The sequence below is a fragment of the Daktulosphaira vitifoliae genome, unplaced genomic scaffold (genome assembly GCF_025091365.1).
Source record: "Daktulosphaira vitifoliae isolate Bord-2020 unplaced genomic scaffold, ASM2509136v1 Scaffold_3, whole genome shotgun sequence".
NCBI lineage: Eukaryota > Metazoa > Arthropoda > Insecta > Hemiptera > Phylloxeridae > Daktulosphaira > Daktulosphaira vitifoliae.
In genome coordinates this window covers 10,699,126-10,721,421 of record NW_026099574.1, presented here as the reverse complement: position 1 = coordinate 10,721,421, position 22,296 = coordinate 10,699,126, and the positions used below count along the sequence as shown (strand labels likewise).

The 22,296-nt window shown below is 25.2% G+C and overlaps 1 protein-coding gene across 11 annotated transcripts in view; it reads left to right on the top strand.

The window, feature by feature from the left end:
* LOC126901587 (clavesin-2-like) overlaps positions 1 to 22,296 on the top strand; it is a 69,073-nt gene that overhangs the window by 39,753 nt on the left and 7,024 nt on the right. For 2 of the 11 annotated variants that reach the window (XM_050678160.1, XM_050678161.1), the window contains exons 2-7: positions 1,328 to 1,411; positions 10,604 to 10,763; positions 11,174 to 11,423; positions 14,720 to 14,830; positions 15,541 to 15,646; positions 18,489 to 18,728. The exons of 2 other annotated variants lie outside the window; for them this stretch is intronic. In XM_050678160.1, coding sequence (XP_050534117.1) covers positions 1,328 to 1,411; positions 10,604 to 10,763; positions 11,174 to 11,423; positions 14,720 to 14,830; positions 15,541 to 15,646; positions 18,489 to 18,634 — 857 coding nt within the window. In that variant the 3' untranslated portion in view covers positions 18,635 to 18,728. Of the gene's footprint in view, positions 1 to 1,073; positions 1,412 to 2,858; positions 3,109 to 4,132; positions 4,244 to 5,174; positions 5,281 to 6,642; positions 6,965 to 9,892; positions 10,206 to 10,603; positions 10,764 to 11,173; positions 11,424 to 14,719; positions 14,831 to 15,540; positions 15,647 to 18,488; positions 18,729 to 22,296 lie in introns of those variants that run through there. 7 more of the 11 variants (XM_050678157.1, XM_050678162.1, XM_050678163.1 and 4 more) reach the window with 7 other exon arrangements.

The window sequence follows — 22,296 nt, the reverse complement described above, 5'->3', positions numbered from 1 at the left end:
CTTTTAATTTTTCATATTTTAAAGTTATTTATATTCGTTACTTGAAGGTGATACAAAATTCACAATACATAAGGTATAAAAAAATGTATTTTATATTTTTAACTTAATAATACTATAACTTTTTGCAATTGTATGAATCAATACAATTTTTTTATAATAAATACTATGTACGTACTTCTTTTATGCGACATATCTTTTTTTAAATCGGACCATTTCCCTTTACAAAGGTGTGGTTCAAATCTTAAAAATGCGTATAGCAAGTAGAACTTTTTCAAATTATTTTTAATTAACATATATTTATTGAATATTTATACATAACATAATAATCAAACACAAATATTTGTTATATTAATTAGAAGGATTTTGTTCTTATTTAGTCAATATGCGAAACACTAATTGCAGTTTTGAAATCGGCACAAAAATGGGTTTAGAAAAGTATATTTTGGTCTCGGAAGAAAATTCCTTGTAGACCAGTAAAATGATTTATAAATAAATTTACACTTATAAATCATAAAACAAACTAATGATTAGACTTTTCAAATAAATGATAAAAAAAAAATCATAAATGCTAATTCATAAAAAAAATACAAAATATAGATATCATCAATCATTAAATTGGTATGATAATTACATTTTAAGTAAAAATTTATCATCAATGAAATAAACAAAAATAAAATTCATTTGATACTAAAATATTAATAGTTATAGTAAAAAATGTATTAAAAATTCGGAAAAGAATAAATAATTCATTCTAATTAATTATTTTAATTTTTTAAAAAATGCAATAGAATTTTTGAAACAATAATTATTTAAATTATTTTCATATAATGAAAAAAATCCAGTTTTATATTATAATAAACGTATATGCAAATTATCACTGTATTGAGGTATAAAATAACGATTATAAAGTATTATACAGCGAAATAATATTACTACCTTGACGAAAAACATTATGTGTAATAATTAAAATTATTACAAACAATAAAATATTAAATTAATTCAATATAAATAAATACTGTAAAATATTTTTTCATAATTTAATAACGTATAATTTGAATACTACAATATTGAGGTATAAAATAATTGTACAAAGTGTATTACAATCAAATAACATTAATACATTGACGAAAAAACATTGTGTATATTACTTTTTCAATTGAAAAATTAAAACTAAAATCTTAAATAAATATTCTCAACTATTTTATGATCAAATATTTTAAGTAAATTGAAGAAAACAGCGTTTGTAACAAAAATTTAAGAATTATGGATTCGAATTTTCTAACACTTGCTTCGCAGATTCAAGTGGAAGAAATTTATGCAGAATTAGGTACAACTGAAGATAAAATTCAAAATGATGTTGAAGCAATTATGGAATGGACACGAAAGCAACCTCATTTGCCAAACTTAGAAGGTATTAAATATTTTTTTTAACCTTTTATAAAACTTTTAATAAATTAACATACGATTCTGTTAAAAACCCAGATAAAATGTATGATAAATTAGATGGAATTAAAAAAAAAATTCCAATTTAACCCTCTGCTGTGTGGCATCAGTGCTGCACTTTTTTAAAAACTTTCCTATATCTGAGTATACTTGATTGAAGCAACCAACAACTTTAAGTTACATAATACGCCACCAATAATTACCATGTAATATTCATTGACGAGAAATTAGGGTTGTTACATTTAAAACGTGTTTAAAACAATGTGAAAATTTACTTTTGTCTTATAGGTCATTTTTAATATTATAAACGAGTTTTCTTATGTTTTAAAATTATTTTTAAAAATATTGTATCAAATTGACATTTAGGTCAGAAACAGAAAGTGAAATCATTATTGTTGGCATGTAAAAACAGCATAGAAAAAACAAAATAAAAATAGAAAACTATTATACAATAAAAACTTTATTAACATATTTAAGTCACATCGAACTAACGAATCAATTTATTGATAAAATGAATGAATGTTAGTAAGTATCAATTATTAAAATTTGAGATTTACTTTTTAATTAATTAATACTATTTAAACATTAGAAACGAAAAGGTACCTGTTATTAGAGTTTTTGTATCACCTCAAGTTTTTGAGATAGTTACTAATTATTCAAAACAAGTCATTATATATGAAAAAAAATTAGTCTCTTAAAATTAATTTTTACAAAAATATATTTTTTTACTACATTTTTTTCTAGAACATCTTGCAAACGTGAAATTAAAACACTAGAGTTTATAAATGATTTTGCTTAGATCGATATGTGATCAAGAATGTATATAATAATATATTCATAGTTATTAAATATATAAGTTAAGTAGTTAAAATTAAAATATAGGTAAGAAATGATATTTTGGTTAGAAATTTTACACAAATTAATTTTAAACATAAACAAAATCAATTATAACAAAATAAAATTTTATTTTTATTCGTATAACCCATTAGTTTTTTTATTAAACAAATTTTAATATAGAAATTTTATTTAGTAAATTAATAAAATATTTTTTAGTGTTGTTACTCCATTTCCAGTGTTAACAAATGATGCTAATCATTTGCTAAAAAGATTTGCATCGAAGCGTAATATATTTAAATATGTTATTATGGTTCAAAATATTGTTCAGATTATTTTAAACAATTTAAAATTGAGATTAATTATTACAAAAAAATTCTTTTTTATTTTAAATAATTTTTTTATGTTTAAATGTTTCTAATAATTAGTAATAATCATTAAAACTTCAGAAGATAGAACAGTTAAAAAATATTCATAAAAAAATTACAATTATAGAAGTGATTCTAAACTGATTAATTTTTCTATTAAACAAATTTTAATATCGATATTTTTAGTTAGTAAATTAATAAAATATTTTTTAGTGTTACTACTCCATTACCAATGTTAACAAATGATGCTAATAGAATTACATTGATTCATTTAAAAACTGAGGATATGACTAAATTTAGCTATCCTAACTATTTAAAATGTATTTTAATGAGCACTGATATAAGATCGTCCAAACTAGACAATAATAAGAAAGAAATAATAATAAATGATTTGAAAAATTATACGATAAGTCACTTTACTGGATTTCTACCCCATATTAACAATATAATTCTTTGTATGAAGGTGAGTATAAATAAAAGTTTCAATTGTTGTTAGATTATTAACTGTATAAACTTACAGATGATCATAAAGATTTTGACTTTGAGAACAACATAATTTGTTTGCCTCTAAAAATATCAGTTATTTAAATATAGTTTTGTTGAATGACCTTATTTCATCCCAAAAATAAAATATTCCTATCAATAAACTATGCTTCTTTTAATATCCTTCTGTTTAAATGTGAATTAATATTCTCATTTTCGTATATTGCAAATGTATAATAAAATTATACATTGTATAAAATTGTATAATCAAAATGTTCTTGCTACCAATAATTTATGATAATTTACAGTTTCCGTTTCATACTTGAAATAGTAATTAACTATGAAAGGTACAAATAAGTTATTTTCTTTTTTATTCCATATGTATAATTTTCATGCCTTTGAGTTAACGAAATATACATTTACTTTATAAAGAGTGATTAGTAAGTAAGAAAATCGTGCTTTATTTACTGAACACTATATATTTTTATAATTTCTCCGTAATAAGTATAAAACTAAATTATTGAACAACGGTATTATACTTAATTGTTATAATAAATAAATTGTTTATAAATTATAAAACTTGTAATCGAGATATAATTAACGATATAGGAAAATTATGCTTTGGAATAATTTAACAATTCCTTTTTAAAAATTAAACACTATCTACAGATTTGCATCAAAGCTTTTTTTATGAAAGTGAATTTAAACATATATCAGATATCATTATTACTTGATGCGACCCCATTGTGCTATACTGATTTTTAATCATCAAATTTATTTAGACAATTATTTTTTTAAATAAAACGTAAAATTAACAAAAAATTTTTTATTTTTTTTTTGTCGGGCCTTTTAGATAACATTTTTGAGGAACTAGTTGTATTTTTCCTTATTCTAAAAATAACTATTAATTGTTTAAAATTGAAATGAATATGATACAGTTTTTATATTCAATTAAAAAACAATCTGTTAAGCAACTAACATTTGATTTATTTGTATTTTTATAGGAAGGTTTTGCATTTCGACTACAATCAGTTCATTATCTCAATGTGCCAAGTTTTGGAGTCTCAGTCCTCAATCTAATTTTGAGTAAACTAGACAAAAAACATGCTACAAAAGTAAATAATTAAAAATCCATAACAACTAAAACACTTATTTAAGAAACGGGTGTGTTATTCTTTGGTCACCTCCATTAAAAATGTGATACTCTAATGATAGTTAAAAATAAAGTTTTTCATTATTTTCTATTAGTTAAATATCTTGGACTAACGTCGTTCCACTAATAAGTGGTTTAATTAAAATATTTCATCTAGTAGTATACTCAGTTACAAAAAAAAGCGCAAAAGTATAGTACTGCAGTTTTCTTCAACTCGATATGAATAATAAATCATAATTATTATTGAATCTGGTGTGTTACTTATTTTACCATGATAAACATTTTTTATAGGAGCTATCTAAGTTCCTAATCCTTGTTTAATTTAAAAACTCTGGCTTCTCTGAAATTACAATTATCAAAGTATATAAAAAAAAAAAAATTGGTAAATTTTTTCATGCATAATAAATAAGATTTAACTGAGCAAATTTTAATTCAAACTTTTTAATTTTTATATAATTAAGGAAAGTTGATTTTTGAATTATAAATTATTTTTTGTATTCACTTTATAATACTTTATAAAGGAAGTCAACTTCATTAATACAAATGGTAACATACATAATTCGATATTGACTTTCGAACTTTTAGGTGACTCCATTTCACAAGCATAAGATAATAACTAGTCGATAATAACTTTTATAAGACAATTATAGTGTATGAGGTTTAAGTGACTTATTTATAGTTACAAAATTGAGTTCAGAGTTATTGTTTTCCATAATACTCTAAGTAAATAATAAATACAAATTTTATAATGATTATTAGTTTTTTTTTAACCTTTTTTAAAATTTTTATTACTAGGGAGAACTATATTTTGTGTTGAAACTTTACTCATAATTATTATATATTTTATTTATTTAATTTTATTTTGAATTATTATTATTATTTAATGCGTGTAGATTTATTTTCACAAAGAAGTTGACGAACTGAAAAACTATATTGACCCTGCTATTCTTCCAACAAACTATGGCGGTACATTTCCGAAAACATCAGAAGAATTAATGGGTAACTATGATTAATTAAAATAATGAAAACCATTTCCCTACTATTACATACATAAATCAATAAACAAGTATTATAAAGTGAACTATTATGATGAATCATATTGTATGTGAGCTGAATTACTGATTAGAAAATAACAAGTCATTACAATAAGATAATTTTTTTTATATTATTATTGGTTTGAATTTTTTCATGTAGAAAAAAGTTGATTTTACTAAAGTTTTTTAATAGACCATGTCTATTCAAAAGTCTTTATAATTATATAAATAAAACTAGAATATATTAAATGCAGTATATCAATTTAAATAAATACTAATTTATATATAATAAATTATAATATATTATATAATAAATATATAATATATATTTATTATATAAATTTAATCACATATATGTTAATATCATATTTATTAGATTACACAGAAATAATTAAATATATTTAATAATATTTTAATATATAATACAGAATGATTAATTAACTTGCCTCACAAATAATCTCTAAAAATATAATAATTATCTTTTTTTTTGAAATATTATTAGTAAAATTACATTTTTATGGTCATACCTTATGCTTTAAATCAACGTTCAATTTACAAATGGTAATCCTATCTTTTTTTTGTAATCATATAAGATTTAGTTTTAAAATTTTTTTTATTTTACTTAATTGTCAATGAGCTAAGATTCATTAAAGTTTAGGGGTTCTCGTCAAAGAGGAGCAAGCATACCTAAGTGTTTCCCGTTACGGTACAATACACTGGTAGTTCCTATCGGTACAATAAATATTAATGTTACTGTATTTATCCGACTACTGTTTTATTTATGAAATCCCCTAAACTTTAAATATCTTAATAACTTTAAGTGATATCTCGTTTAGAATTTATTAAAATTGTTTTTTTTCGAGAATTTTTTTTTATGCTTAACAAGATTAATAAAAAAAAAAAATTGACATACTATACTTACTTACTAACTGACTAACTTACTAGATTTCTTAATTACTATTGTTTTGAATATTTAACTCTTAGAAAAAAATTAATTTTAATATGATTATTTTTAAATTGAACAATATTCACAAATTCTTATATTTGTTTAAATTTATTCATATTTATGTTAACATCATATTTATTAGATTACACAGGAATAATTAAATAAAAAAAGCTTAATAATGGTTTTAAAAATATTCAAAAAGTAGAATGTATTAAGTGCAGTATATCAATTTAAATAAATACTAATTTAATTAAGATCTGAATATTTCTATTCTATTGCAGCATTTTATTAAATACCAATAGTTATATTGTAATGATTTCTATTAAAATTATTCATTATATAAAAACGCATAATTTATACTTTTCTTAATATTATTTATAGACGATTGGAAAAATGAATTGTTGAAGCATCGTGATTGGTTTGAAGATAACAATAAACTCCTTGTAGATGAAAAAAAACGAGTGAAAAAATCTAGTTATACTTTTGACAGCGTGGACGGTTCATTTAGAAAATTAGAAATTGATTAAGTGGCATTGATTTTTATTACTAAATTTATTTTTACAATAATTTCAAAAGTATAATGAAGTACTTTAATTATAAATGTGCTTTAAAATGTTTGTATTTTATAAATAAAAATTTGATATTATAATTAAATTACAATTTCAAAAATATTTTATAATGCTAGAAACATTAAAAACGATAAATTTTGAATTTTGTTTTTTTTTTCGGAATTAATTTTTTTTCTAATTTTGAAATACCACTATGAAACTCAAAAACTAATTAGGCAAGTCAAGATTTCGAAAGGCATTTAAAAAAAGAAACATTAATGCATTGATCATTACATTTATTTATAGAATGTAATACAATTTTTTTATGGTCATGGTTTCAGCTGTTTTTGATATAATCACCAGGCGTTCGATGACATTTCTCTTGAACGATGAACTTTATCTCGTTTTCTACCAACTTCTGTCCAGTGTAATTACTGATTGTTATATAAAAATATATTTTTAATGAAAGAAAATCAGTTGCTATTGAAATTATTCGGGGAATAATTCTTCCAAGACAGCTACATCTGATTCACCTTATGTCTTGTTTTTGTTTTCCGGGATCACGGTATAAGCAAAACTATTGTCTGGGCCGACTAAACTAGTGGCATATCAAAGAATTTAATATTAATATTAATTTTTTATATTTCATTTAATTTTTTTCTCATATTTATATCAAGGAAAGAAGAAGAATACGCATGGAAAATGTTTAGTTACACGATTAGCAGCACTCATTCTTCTCCAGCAGTCGTTACTTAAAATTGTTTATAACTTCGAAAATACTGGTCCAAAAGTTGTTATAATTCATTTTATTAATTTAGATCATTATATATTAAATAAGTTGTTAATTAGAGGTGTAGCTATTTAATAAATTAAAGTTTTTACACTCGTAAGGTATTAAGGATGAACGTAAAAACACTTTATATTGGAAAATTAAGATAAACCCAAAAAGAAAAATGTTTAATATTATTTTTATGTTTTGATTAAGTAAGTGATATGTGATAACTGAATGATCTTGTATAGATGTTTATATACACGAATTTTGATTAGCGTTATATCCCTTAGGAACGTGTTTACATCAACTATAGAAAAATTATGAAGAAGGCTACTTTACAATCATAAATTAATTTGATCAATTTAAATAAATATTTAAATTATATACTATTTTTTTAATTATCTATAAAATAATAATGATAATTGAAAACTATTCTCAATTCCCACGTTCCAAATTGTCCTTCAGTGCCCTACTCTAACACTAAAATAATATCTTGGTATAACTAGTCTTCCCAAACACTTCAATAGCGTAAATATTATAAATAAACAAGGGAATACTCAATGTAGTAATGAATATATATAAACTAGAATCTACAAATTAAATATTTCTATTATATTTAGCTTAATGAACACAATACATACATAGTTGTAGATGTATTTAAATAAATATTAATTAATTAGACATCATTCAGACATAATCATCGTTGCTTTTCTAACATATATAATCTTCGCCCAACAATTTATACCTTCGAATAGTAAAATCCAGGAGATCTTGTATTTCTAATAACTTATTTTTCTGGAAATTTTATTTCATGTTGATGAGAGTAGTTATTTTATTTGTCTATATTTTAATTTTTATAAATATTATACTAATCTAAATTCTTAGGAGGAAAGTTTAATTGTTGACGTTATATTTTTGTAACATTGCATTAAATTTAGTGTACTAGAATATTAGAACTTCATTAGTTGCTTAGAGTAACTTTGTGGTAAAAGCTTAAGTTCGTTATTATTATTTTGATGTTATAGTCTAAATTTATATATTCTTATGACTATTTATTTACTACATCAAGTTCGATGTAGTAAACAATAATCTATTCTAAAAAATATAATAACAGTTGTACGACTGTTTGTCTACATACGTGAATGTAACTTCAACTGAGACAGTAGAGGTTACTATACTTTTCTACGTTAGCCATGATAATTTGGAGCCGCCACTGATAAAACGCTGTGAGATATATGCCAACACACGTTCTATGACTAACCACTGAGATCACATCTGCATAGTCCATGACAACATACGGATTTATGCACTTCCGGTTCAATCCCAAAGAATACGTGAACTGTTTTATAGAATAATCTAACTTCATCCTCTAAACATATGGTTAACACCCGATTAATCTAAAATCGACTCTTTCGTCCTAAAAATAGCGGAAAAAAATCAAATATCAATTCTGTTGGTGACAAGTAAGCTAATTTTAAACACTACCCTAACTATATTTCGTTCCACAAACATAGTGAAAAGTATCAATAGTAATTAAAAATTATTCATCTACGTGAAGTATTGACCTGAGTACTCACATGTTTTTTGAAAAATAACATTATGTATTAAATAAGGGCACATTATCCTACAATTACCATTTACATACAACAATAAGAGCATCTCTACTATGTTAGAGGTATATTGACCAATAAAATTATTTCAACCCAAGGAAATTGCTATAATGTTTTGAAAATTTTTCGAATTTTTTTTTAGAAAATATAGTTTAATTTCTTTCTTTCCTTAAATTGTTCACATAAACTAATAAACAAATATTGCTAAAATTTTACAATGTGCTAAATTTTTTAATATGAAATAATTTTTTTTTGAAATAAAAATAAAAAATAAAAAATTTATCATCAATGAAATAAACAAAAATAAAATTCATTTGATACTAGAATATTAATAGTTATAAAAAAAATGTATTAATAATTCGGAAAAGAATACATAATTTCATTCTAATTAAGTATTTAAATTTTTTAAAAATTTCAATTTTGATACAATAGTTATTTAAATTATTTTTAATAATAATAAACGTATATGCATATTATCACTGTGTTGAAGTTTAAAATATTGATTATAAAGTATTATACAGCGAAATAATATGAATACCTTGACGAAAAACATTATGTGTAATAATTAAAATTATTACAAACAATAAAATATTAAATTAATTCAATATAAATAAATATTGTAAAATATTTATTCATAATTTAATAACATATATCCTGAATATTACAATATTGAAGTATAAAATAATCGTATAAAGTGTATTACAATCAAATAACAATAATACCTTCACGAAAAAACATTGTGTATATTACTTTTTCAATTGAAAAATTAAAATCTAAAAACTTAAATTAATATTTTTAACTATTTTATGATCAAATATTTTAAGTAAATTGAAAAAAACAGCGTTTGTAACAAAAATATAAGAATTATGGATTCGAATTTTCTAATACTTGCTTCTCAGATTCAAGTGGAAGAAATTTATGCAGAATTAGGTACAACTGAAGATAAAATTCAAAATGATGTTGAAGCAATTATGGAATGGACACGAAAGCAACCTCATTTGCCAAACTTAGAAGGTATTAAATATTTTTTTTAACCTTTTATAAAACTTTTAATAAATTAACATACGATTCTGTTAAAAACCCAGATAAAATGTATGATAAATTAGATGGAATTAAAAAAAAAATTCCAATTTAACCCTCTGCTGTGTGGCATCAGTGCTGCACTTTTTTAAAAACTTTCCTATATCTGAGTATAATTGATTGAAGCGACCAACAACTTTAAGTTACATAATACGCCACCAATAATTACCTAGTAATATTCATGGACGTGAAATGAGGGTTGTAACATTTAAAACGTGTTTAAAACAATATGAAAATTTACTTTTGTCTTATAAGTCATTTTTAATATTATAAACGAGTTTACTTATGTTTTAAAATTATTTTTAACAATATTGTATAAAATTGACATTTAGGTCAGAAACAGAAAGTGAAATCATTTTTGTTGGCATGTAAAAACAGCATAGAAAAAACAAAACAAAAAATAGAAAAACATTATACGATAAAAACTTTATTAACATATTTAACTCACATCGAACTAACGAATCAGTTTATTGATGAAATAAATGAATGTTAGTAAGTATAAATTTTTAAAATTTGAGACTTACTTTTTAATTAATTAATACTTTTTAAATATTAGAGACGAAAATGTACTTTTCTAAGTAATTTTTTTTAGTTCATTTTTAATCTGTTATTAGAGTTTTTGTATCGTCTACAGTTTTTGAGACAATTGCTAATTATTCTATACAAGTGATTATAAACGAAAAAAAAATTAGTCTATTAAAATTGATTTTTGCAAAAAATTTTTTATGCGTTTATGTTTTTAATAATTAGTTATAATCATTAAAATTTCAGAATTTAGGTATATTCAAAAATATCCATAAAAAATTATAATTACAACAGTGATTCTAAACCTATTCATTTTTTTATTAATTAAATTTTATTATCAATATTTTCAGTGAGTAAATAAATAAAATATTTTTTAGTGTTGTTACTCCATTACCAATATTAACAAATGATGCTAATAGAATTACATTGATTCATTTAAAAACTGGAGATATGACTAAATTTAGCTATCCTAACTATTCAAAATGTGTTTTAATGAGCGCTGACATAAGATCGTCCAAACTAGACAATAATAAGAAAGAAATAATAATAAATGATTTGAAAAATTATACGATAAGTCACTTTACTGCAATTCTACCCCATGTTAACAATGCAGTTCTTTGTACAATGGTGAGTATTAATAAGAGTTTTAATAGTAGTTAAATTATTTATTTCATAAATTTCCAGAAGCTTATTAAGATTTCGACTTAGAGAGCAACATAATTTGTATCTAAAAATATCAGTTAACTAAATATAATTTTATTGAATGACCTTATTTCCCCTTATTTAAAAATATTCTTATCAATATACTATGCTACTTTTAAATATCCATCTGTTTAAATGTGAATCAATAGTCTCATTTTCGTATAATAAAATAGCAGGTAAATTTTATTGATGGGAACACTAACACATCAATCCTTACATAACTTAAACAATTATTTGTTTTAAAATATTTTATAACAATAATTTAGCCTTGAATTTTTGCTTAATCAATTTTCATGTACGTTGTGTATTATAAAATATTTTAAAATGCAAATTCTTTTAATTTAAAGCAAAATGTTTATTTTTAACTTCGATACGAAGCTGAGAGTGTGTTAATTTTAATATGATATGTTTTTTTATTTTTTTTGTGTCTGTTACAACTTTTTCTAAGCTCTCGAACCGATTTCTTTCAACGATACGTCACAAGATCACAAATCGTATCTAGTCGAAGACTTTACCCACAAAATTTGAAAAAATTTCCCTTGTTCCTCGTAATTGAGGGAAATCTTCAGAAAAATTACAAATTTAGAAATTGCTGATTTTCGACATTTATTAAATTTTATTTACTTAAAATTGCCATAACTTTTTTACCAAAAAAATATAATTATTTTTTATATAAATACATGAGGTACTTACCTTTCTTTTTGTATATTTTTTTTTAAATCGGACCATTGCCTTATATACGGGAGTGGGGTTCAAATCTAAAAAATGCATATAGAAAGTTGAACTTTTTCCGGAAAGTGTTGAAAGTGTGCCGGAAATGCTGACACTTTTATATTTATTTTAAATTAAAGCTTATATAATATACTTTATTATGGTAAATAAAAAATTCGAACTTCTTTTGTCTTTATGGTGAAAACGGTTACCGTATGTTTTTTTTGTGTTAAAATTATCGATTTCGTATTTTATTTTATTTTAAAATACCTTACAAAAGTTTTTGAGTTACAAAAACATTTTTAAATAATTTAATTTTTAACTCATTTAGATTCAAAAACTTTAATAAATATCAAGAACCATCACTGTAGTTCCCCCTCGTTTGAAGAAATTTCATATTCATATTAAAGTTTACTACGTAATTTTTTTAATGGCTCTTATTCATATTTTCCGCTCTCACTTGACCAACTCTTTTTAACCATACATCAATTGATCTTAACTATTATCTAATTAATGATAACACCCTAAAAAATTGGAAAAATTTCCACCATATTATTGAAAAATTTACTTAGATCACATTCTCCATATACAGAATGATCCATTTAACATTGACCAGCAAATATCTCAAAAACTATTTATTATTTTAATAATTTTTTTTTTTTAATTATTTTAGTTACATAAAACTATGGACTACGTTTTATGTAACTAAAATAATTAAAAAAAAAAATTATTAAAATAATAAATAGTTTTTGAGATATTTGCTGGTCAATGTTAAATGGATCACCCTGTATATGGAGAATGTGATCTAAGTAAATTTTTCAATAATATGGTGGAAATTTTTCCANACAATTAAAATTAATTTTTTTTGTTTTTAAAGCATTTATTGTCGAATTAGGTTTGATATGATAATAGGTTTCAACTACAAAATTAAATAATTTTTCTTTGTAATATATTAATTTTTTAACTTTATTTGTGTATTTCTGACAGTCTATTATATTTCAAATTTTTTGGAAACATATTGCTATATAAATCATAATTCTAAAAAAAAAATGATTTTTATTTTCACCTGAATTTAATAAAAAATGTTTACAATTATAATCAATTTTATAATACACTCAATTGAGTTGAATTTTTTTAATAATATTTTGATTGTTTTTTTTATTTAAAGTAAATTAGTAAAATTAATGTTCTGAATATTTCAATTGTAGAATATTTTTAAACGCCAAAAATTAGAAATGATTATTATGATTTCTATTTATGTGATCTATTACGATAAAAATGTAAAAAAAATCGAATTTTTCTGATAAATGTACTGTAAATAGTAATTATAAAATTTTCTGATTGCATATTAATCTTAACAATTTCATTTTTTTCTATTTAAAAATGTAAATATCAAACTTGAAGTTAAGCTAATAGTTATGGTAAATAATTCATCTTTTTTTATTATAAACTTTCAAAAATCAACTTTAAAATACAAAAAAAAAATAGGTTAAAAATGATATTTTGCAGTGATTATTTTTAAAATATTAAAAATCAAAATCTATAATAATTTTAAAACAATTTTTTTGTGATTTTAATTATTTTTTATTGTAATAAATCATTTTAAAAGAAATGTTTATAATTTCTATGTACCTTTTGGTGTTTAAATTGATGATATAATTCAATATTCAGAACTATTTTCCTTGTAATGATATCCTATAGCTTATTACTAATTAGTAATAATATCAAAAATTATTGGTGATGCAAAACATATAATTTTTGATTTAAAATTAGCACGAAAAATTAAATAATAAAAGTATATCTTTTATCATGATTTTTTGTAGAGCATTTATTTATATTTAACAATAAATTATTATCTAAAAAGTTCTGTTTCAAGCCATTCAATTTTTATACACGTTTGCCGTAAAAGTAATAATTACTTTAAAATTTTTTTATAAATTCTACGAAAAAATTACAATACTAACTTATTAAATATCAATTTCATACAACGTCGTATTGCTTTAATAGGAATATATATTAAATTATACTTATATCAACTACTGATTAAGAATAATGATAGAAAAAGGAGTTAATTTTGCTTTTAGAGTAATCAACCAATTTCTTAAAATTAAAGACTATCTACAGATTTGCATCAAAGCGTTTTTTATAATAGTGATTCTAATCACTATCAGATATCATCTATTTTGGACCCAACTATTCCACGTTCCCACTGTATCACAACCCCATTTTGCTGGTTTTTTTTTATTTTTTCAGGAGCTAATTCGTTAACTTAATGGGTTAATCCTTGTTACGCCTATGGCAAATCTTGTAAAAACACGTGGTTTCTTTGCTGAATACTCAGCAATACTGAGTATTATTATAATAATATACAGCCATACTGCTTTTATGTTTGGTCTGGAGAGTGGACAGTGTAACCAAATATTTAAATAAATATTATGTCCCTTCCACCAAATGAAGAATTTCTGCGGACACCCTAACAACTTACATATGATTTATTTATATTTTTGTAGGAAGGTTTGGCATTTCGACTACAATCAATTCATTTACTCAACGTCCCAAGTTTCGGAGTCTCAGTCATCAATCTATTTTTGAATAAAATAAACAAAAAACATGCTACAAAAGTAAATAATTAATAAGTGGTCCAATTAAAATATTTCATCTAGTAGTATACCCAGTAACAATAAAATAGGTAATAGTGTAGTACTGCAGTTTTCTTCAACTCGATATGAATAATAATCATAATTATTATTGAAGCGGGCGTGTTAATAATTTTACCATGATTTTAATTTTTTATAGGAGTTGATACCTAAGCTGCTCCTATTCACTGTTAAATTAAAAAAATCAGTCTTTTTCGAAATTACAATTATCCTATTGTGGTGAATTATGCACCAGTATATCATATAAAATTAGTACATTTTTTCATGCATAATAAATAAGATTTAACTGTCCAAAATTTTAATTTAAACTTTTTAATTTTTATAAAATTAATGAAAGTTGATCATTGAATCATAAAATATTTTTTATGTTCACCTAATAATACTTTATAAGGATGTCAACTTCATTAATACAAATGATAACATACATAATTCGATATTGATTTACTGGTATTGTGTAGGCTATTGACAATTTTTGTGAGGTGGGAGTCGTACGACCAAAATTGTTAGTGATTAAAATAACAACACACGCATCTCTTCTCTAGACATCACTGGTTATTAACTAGTTATAATTTTTTATAGATAATTGTCCAATTAATAGTAAATATATAGCGTGTCGTATTTATGATGAAAAAGTAATTTTATTGTGATTTATTATTATTATTTAATGCATGTAGATTTATATTCACAAAGACTTTGAAGAACTGAAAAAACACATCGACCCTAGTATACTACCAAAAAACTATGGAGGTACATTTCCAAAAACATCAGAAGAATTAATGGGTAACTATGATCAATTGAAATAACTGTAACATGTATTTATCAATAAACAAGTATTATAAAGTGAACTATTATGTTAAAAAAGATTACACTTATCTGTTAGTGGTCAACAAAATGAAACTTTTAAAATCATCAGAAGAAAAATATACTTTTCTAAACAAATTTTTTGCGTCAATTTCAAATATATAATTAAATTTTTTCTCGCCCGGAACCTCCCAAACTTTTCAATGCCACAACTAATCGTTACAAATTTCATGACCTTGTTGATCAAAAAATAAAACTTAATATTAAACTAAAATCCACGGATGATATAGACTTAGCAGTAAATAGCATCACAAATATAATTCAATCAGCGGCATGGTCATCCATCTCTAAAGTAAATCATTCCTATTCATATCATCTCTCTTTGCCGAGTCATATACGTGCACTTATAGTGGAAAAAAGGAGAGCAAGAGCCCTGTACCAACGACACCGTCTCCCATCTCTTAAACAAAATTACAATAGATTAGCTAACTCTCTCAAGAAAGTTTTATCTAAAAATAAAGATCTTTCATTTGAAAATTACTTGAATAACCTCTCGGCCAAAGATGGAAGTCTCTGGAAGGCAACAAAACAAACTCTCCAATATAAAGCCACATCGCCCCCAATAAAAAATCCAGATGGTAGTCTTGCTTCTACTGATGCTGAAAAAGCAGAACTATTCAAAAATCATCTTCAGGAAATATTCCTACCGAACCCTGAAACATCCTCAACAGTTACTACAAACACAGTACAAATGTATCTTGACTCTCCTCTCCCTATATCTCTACCAGTAAAACACTTCACGCCCAGTGAAGTAAAATATACAATACAAAAATACTCACTTAGGAAATCCCCAGGATTTGACTTAATTACAGCCGAAGTCACCAGATGCTTACCAAAACGTGCAATTATCCTTCTTACGCACATTTTCAACGCTACCCTAAGGCTCTCATACTTTCCTCTCCTATGGAAATTCTCTAAAATCATTTTAATCCCTAAACCAAACAAACCACCTGACTCCGTAAATTCTTACAGACCGATCAGCTTACTACCGTTTTTTGCCAAAATACTGGAAAGGCTTTTGCTTAAGCGTATCCTTCCGATCATGTTCGATAAAAAAATTATACCTGACTATCAATTTGGTTTTCGTGCTCAACACTCGACTATTCACCAAGTCCATAGAGTTGTTGACGCCGCCTCTTTTGCCCTCGAAAAAAAACTTTACTGCACCTGTGCATTCCTTGACGTATCCCAGGCCTTCGACAGAGTATGGCACGAAGGTCTGCTATACAAATTAAAGCAATTCCTACACCCAACATATTACATAATACTGAAATCATATCTCACAGACCGCTACTTTCAGGTTCATTATGGCTCTTCGGACTCTAATATAGCAGGAATTGCGGCAGGCGTTCCGCAAGGCGGAATACTCTCCCCAATTCTTTACAATATTTATACATCCGACCAACCGACCACACCCAACACTTTAGTAGCAGACTATGCGGATGATAAAGTCATAATATCATCCAGTTCAGATCCTATTATAGCCTCCAAAAACCTACAAAATCATCTCTCACTTATGGAAGATTGGTACAAAAAGTGGCGATTTAAAATAAACCAAGCCAAATCAGTACATACTACATTCACACTTAAATTAGCACCATGTCCAGAGATATCAATTTTTGGCACTCGGATTCCCTCATCCCCAAACGTTAAATACATCGGGCTAACTATTGATCGCCGCATTACTTGGGCTCAACACATCAAAGCCAAAACATCACAATTAAACTCCCGCTTACAAATACTCAAAACCCTAATCGTCAACAACAAACACTTAAACCTAAATATTAAACTACTCCTTTACAAATCTCTCCTAAAGCCAATCTGGACGTACGGCTTACAGCTATGGGGCAACGCAAAAATTTCTAACCTAAATAAAATTCAACGGTTCCAAAATAAAATACTAAGAAAAATTACCAATTGTCCACCATATGTGTCAAATCACTCTCTGCATAAAGATCTACGTATGAAAACAGTTCAAGAAGAGGCAAAAATTATTATAAACGTTTCCACCTACGCCTTAGCTCTCATCCAAATGAGCTCATAAAAAATCTATCTTCATTAACCATCCCTGGTAACCCTCCTCGCCGCCTTAAGCGTAAATGGTGCAGAGACCTACTCAATCCATAAAATAAAATAAAAAAAATAAAAAAAAAATAAAAAAAAAATATGCGTATAAGGACAAAACAAAATAATTAAAAGACGAAAGTGTCATCGGTGGGTGGCTTCTTCACTCAATATTTCATTCTTGTTTATCTTAGCTAATACTCTTATTGTGCCGTTTGTGTATAGATTGTGTATATATTAATAAAGAAAAAAAAAAATTTTTTTCTATCACCTCTATTTTTTGAAATGGTATCGGATTTGAAAAGAAACTAATAATTTCAATAAGATTATTTTTTTTTCTTAATTACTATTGTTTTGAATATTTAACACGTAGAAAATAATTAATTTTAATAGGATTATTTTTTTAATGAACAATATCTATTCACAAATTCTTATATTTGTTTAAATTTATTCATATTTATTAGATTACAGAGAAATAATTAAATAAAAAAAGCTTAATAATGGTTTTAAAAATATTTAAAAAGTAGAATGTATTAAGTTCAGTATATCAATTTAAATAAATACTAATTTAATTAAGATCTGAATATTTCTGAATATTTCTGAATAAATACCAATAGTTATATTGTAATGATTTCTATTAAAATTGTTCATTACAATATAAATGTAAAATGTATATATTTCTTTATATTTTTTATAGACGATTGGAAAAATGAATTGTTGAAACATCATGATTGGTTTGAAGATAACAATAAACTCCTTGTAGATGAAAAAAAACGAGTGAAAAAATCTAGTTATACTTTTGACAGCGTGGACGGTTCATTTAGAAAATTAGAAATTGATTAAGTGGCATTGATTTTTATTACTAGATATATTTAAAACGTTTGTATGTTAATATATAAAAATTTGATATTGTAATTAAATCAAATTTTTATTACAATCGTTCATTTTTTTTTACTTTTAGCCATACGGCAACTATGATAAAAGTGTTTGTAGTGATAATTGTATTTTCCGCCCTGCAATAAAAATTAAAATAATATAAGATAAAAATTTTACATAATAATTATATACTTAATTGTGGTTGAAAGTCTTTTATACAAAATAGAATAAAAATTTATTTATTTAAAATAATATTTTCTACAGATCAAGTGTCAAAATATACATATGTGCAAATGTGTAGGGTTAAGTGGGGTAAATGGAAATTGGGACAAAAGGAAAAAAATATTATTTAAAATAAATTATTAGTGATTATAGAATTCTGTATCATTGTAACCACAGTACACATAAGGTATAATAGTGTGCAATGATAAAAATATGAAAAATTAGAGGATATGTATAAATTGTTATCACTCGAAAAAGTGTTTATGATTATTTTAGATTATATTTTCTTCTCAAGGTATTTTGAGAAGGGCATCTTCATCAAAAATTTAAGTAGAACAGTACAGTTTGAACTAAATTGTCATTTCATATTTACTTATTTACTATACGGCCCTAAAACTAGTTTAATATCACTTTTTCTATGGAATTATATTTTTTTTGTAAAATACAAAATAAAAATCAATTGGGTAAAATGGAAATATTAATAACAAATATAATTTGAAATATTACGATCTTTATCATTTTTTTTTCAACTTCAGAGTGCATAATTATATCAAAAAAACATATTAACAGTCGTAGAAAATAAAATTTCATTAGAACCTTCAACGTCAAACACTTTTATAGATTAAATTTTTCCAACATCAAGTAATAATATCTCAGTAAGCCCAAAAGATATAATATCTATTTTTTCAATTCAATTAATACAATATAAAACTAACAATACAATTTGTGTTACAAAAGACCAAGTTCCTCGTCTTAGAGTAACAAAGTATGGTGAAGTTTTATCAAATAAAAATGTGTTAAAATAATTGGAGGAAGCAATCTCAAAGAAAAAGCTAATCAAATATAGATATATTGGACATGATAGTGTTGTTTAAGATTATGTAGACGTTGTTCTTGTGTCTAAAGTGTCTTTTGATAACCATTTTAAATGATCTGTTCCAAAATATTCTTAAGTCGAGCATAACACTAAAGTTTTCTAAGTTTAATTTTTTTAAAAGAGTAATTAAGTTCCTTAAATATATAGTTACCCCGTGTAGTCTTGTTATGGATAAAAGTAAATTGGATGTTGTACAAAAATACCACCAGCACGTAACAAGAAAGAATTACAATCTTTTATTGGTTTTTGTAATTTTTATCGTAAGTTGTTAGATCATCCTGCGTCGCTGATGAGTCCTTTTAATGAACTGTTGTCCTTACCTGTTTTCAAATTTACTGATGAGCATCGTAATCCATTCAAACGTGTAAAAAATTCTTTTTCGGGTGTCATTCTAGTGCATTGTCGAATGCGAAACGCTCGACTAACGCGTTGGACATTATTATTACAATAGTATGATTTACATATTGTTCATTATCCTGATATTCAAAATGTGATAAATGTATTATCCCGTAGTCTTGTGGGTCGAGATGCGTGGAAGAACCCATGCCCCGTTTAATGTCTTTAAGGCTTGATGTTCCGCCGAAGATTCCTGATGACTTAGTTGTTCTGTTTAAATCGATGGTCACCCATTGACGGTCTGATCCGAAATTAAATATTGTCATTCAGAAATTTTACACTCCACGGGTGATTCTAAATAATCCGAGTTCTATTTGCTGTTTCTCTTTAGTTATGGGTCCCTAGTTGATTTCGTTACACAAATCTCTAATTTCTATGTTGTTGTAAAGTTTTATGAATTATATGGTCATGCTGGAGCAAAGAAATGTTTGGGTGTTCTTAAAGAATTTTTTATTTTTAATAACATGGATATAATTGTTTGTCAGTTATTTCACCACCAGGTATCAACCAGTGATATATGTCAGTGGACTAAGCATTCTAATCAGCGGGGAAGGTCTTATGCAGCATATCATATCGGAAAATGTATTGGACAAAGTTCTAGTTGATATTTATGAGCCACGTATCGCAGTGCAGTATATATTTATATATTATATATATAATGGAGTGCAGTATATTTTTGTGGTGTTAAGCAATTTTTCAAGATTTGTTCGTTTGTACACGTTAAAAAAGGCCACGACTTCAGATGTCCTTAATCGAATAGTTATAGATTACATCCCCTCTCACGGGAAATCCAAACAAATAGCTTCTGATCATGGCAAGCATCCGTTTAAGGCAATCTCGTTTATCTGAAATTGGCATTCCTCCTACACATACAAGTGTATATAATCCGCAGTCCAATCCCTCTGAGAGTGATACGTGTACTGGGACGTTTATTTAGGACGTATTGTCAACCAGTGTGATTGAATTCCCTTTATATTCAACAGTAACTTAAGAGTGGAAACTTATTATGGCTCCCAAGTTCAATGTTCGAAAGCTGAACAGTGTCGACATGATCGTAAAGGCCCCGCGGTATCGTTCGGTATTAGTGATCAAGTTTTAGTGCGAATCTATAAAATCAGTTTTGGAGTTGACAAGCTGATTGGAAAATTCTTTTTGTTTTATGATGGTTCCTATTTGGTTTTTGAAGTGAAGCAAACTAATTCTTATGTTGTAACTTGTCCATTAACTAGACGTGTCAAAGACACGTTTAATATTGTTTTTCTTAGACGATACAAGTCGGCTGATGCCATTAGCTGAGTTAATATTTGTTATTAGTCATATTAGAAACTTTTTTTTACGTTTACTCCCTTTGAGAAGTTTGTTTCACTCCAAATTTTCTCAGGGGGGTTTCTGTAACGTGAATAAAAAGTACCTCTTCATTTGTTTTATCTATTTATTTGTCTGTATGTATGTATATATATATATATGTTCCTGGTACATATAAGTTACATATACATATATGTTCCTGGTTATTTTGGTTGAGCCGAATGCGTATTGTGACGGCGTTTAACATGTCGTTTTGGATAATTTGTAATAAGTTTGTGCACATTATCTATGTCAGCTGTGTCATAAAGGCTACATCAACGAACAGTTTGACAGATGTAAAATTGTGTACACTCAACTCTGCTCTGTTTCTAGTTCTCTAATCCATTGAACGCCATTAAACGTATCATTGTATGTTACATTGTCCAGTATGGGATAAATAATTTCATTATCTTAGTTTCTGTAATGTCCGACTGACCTTAACCCCTTTGAAAGGCTCGAGACTGTTAGGCGCCACTGTAGATTCTATACGACGTTTGTCGTGGAATAGCCATATTCGGAACTGGTCGTACTATTTTTCGTCCGCAGTGGTAGTTTTTTTTTAGTTGTGTGCGCTGCAATTCAGTTAATTATTATATATTTTTCGCGAGTGTCCGCTGCATTATTGTTATTTATTATGTAATTTTTTTGTATTCGTGGCATCAGCCGAACCAGCTTCTTGTTTCTGAGACCTTCGGAGTCCGTAACGTATAATTGTTTTTAATAATGTATTGAGCCAATTTTGTTTATGTGTTTAGTGCGCCGTGCCATATGCACGTGTTTTTTGTTTTTT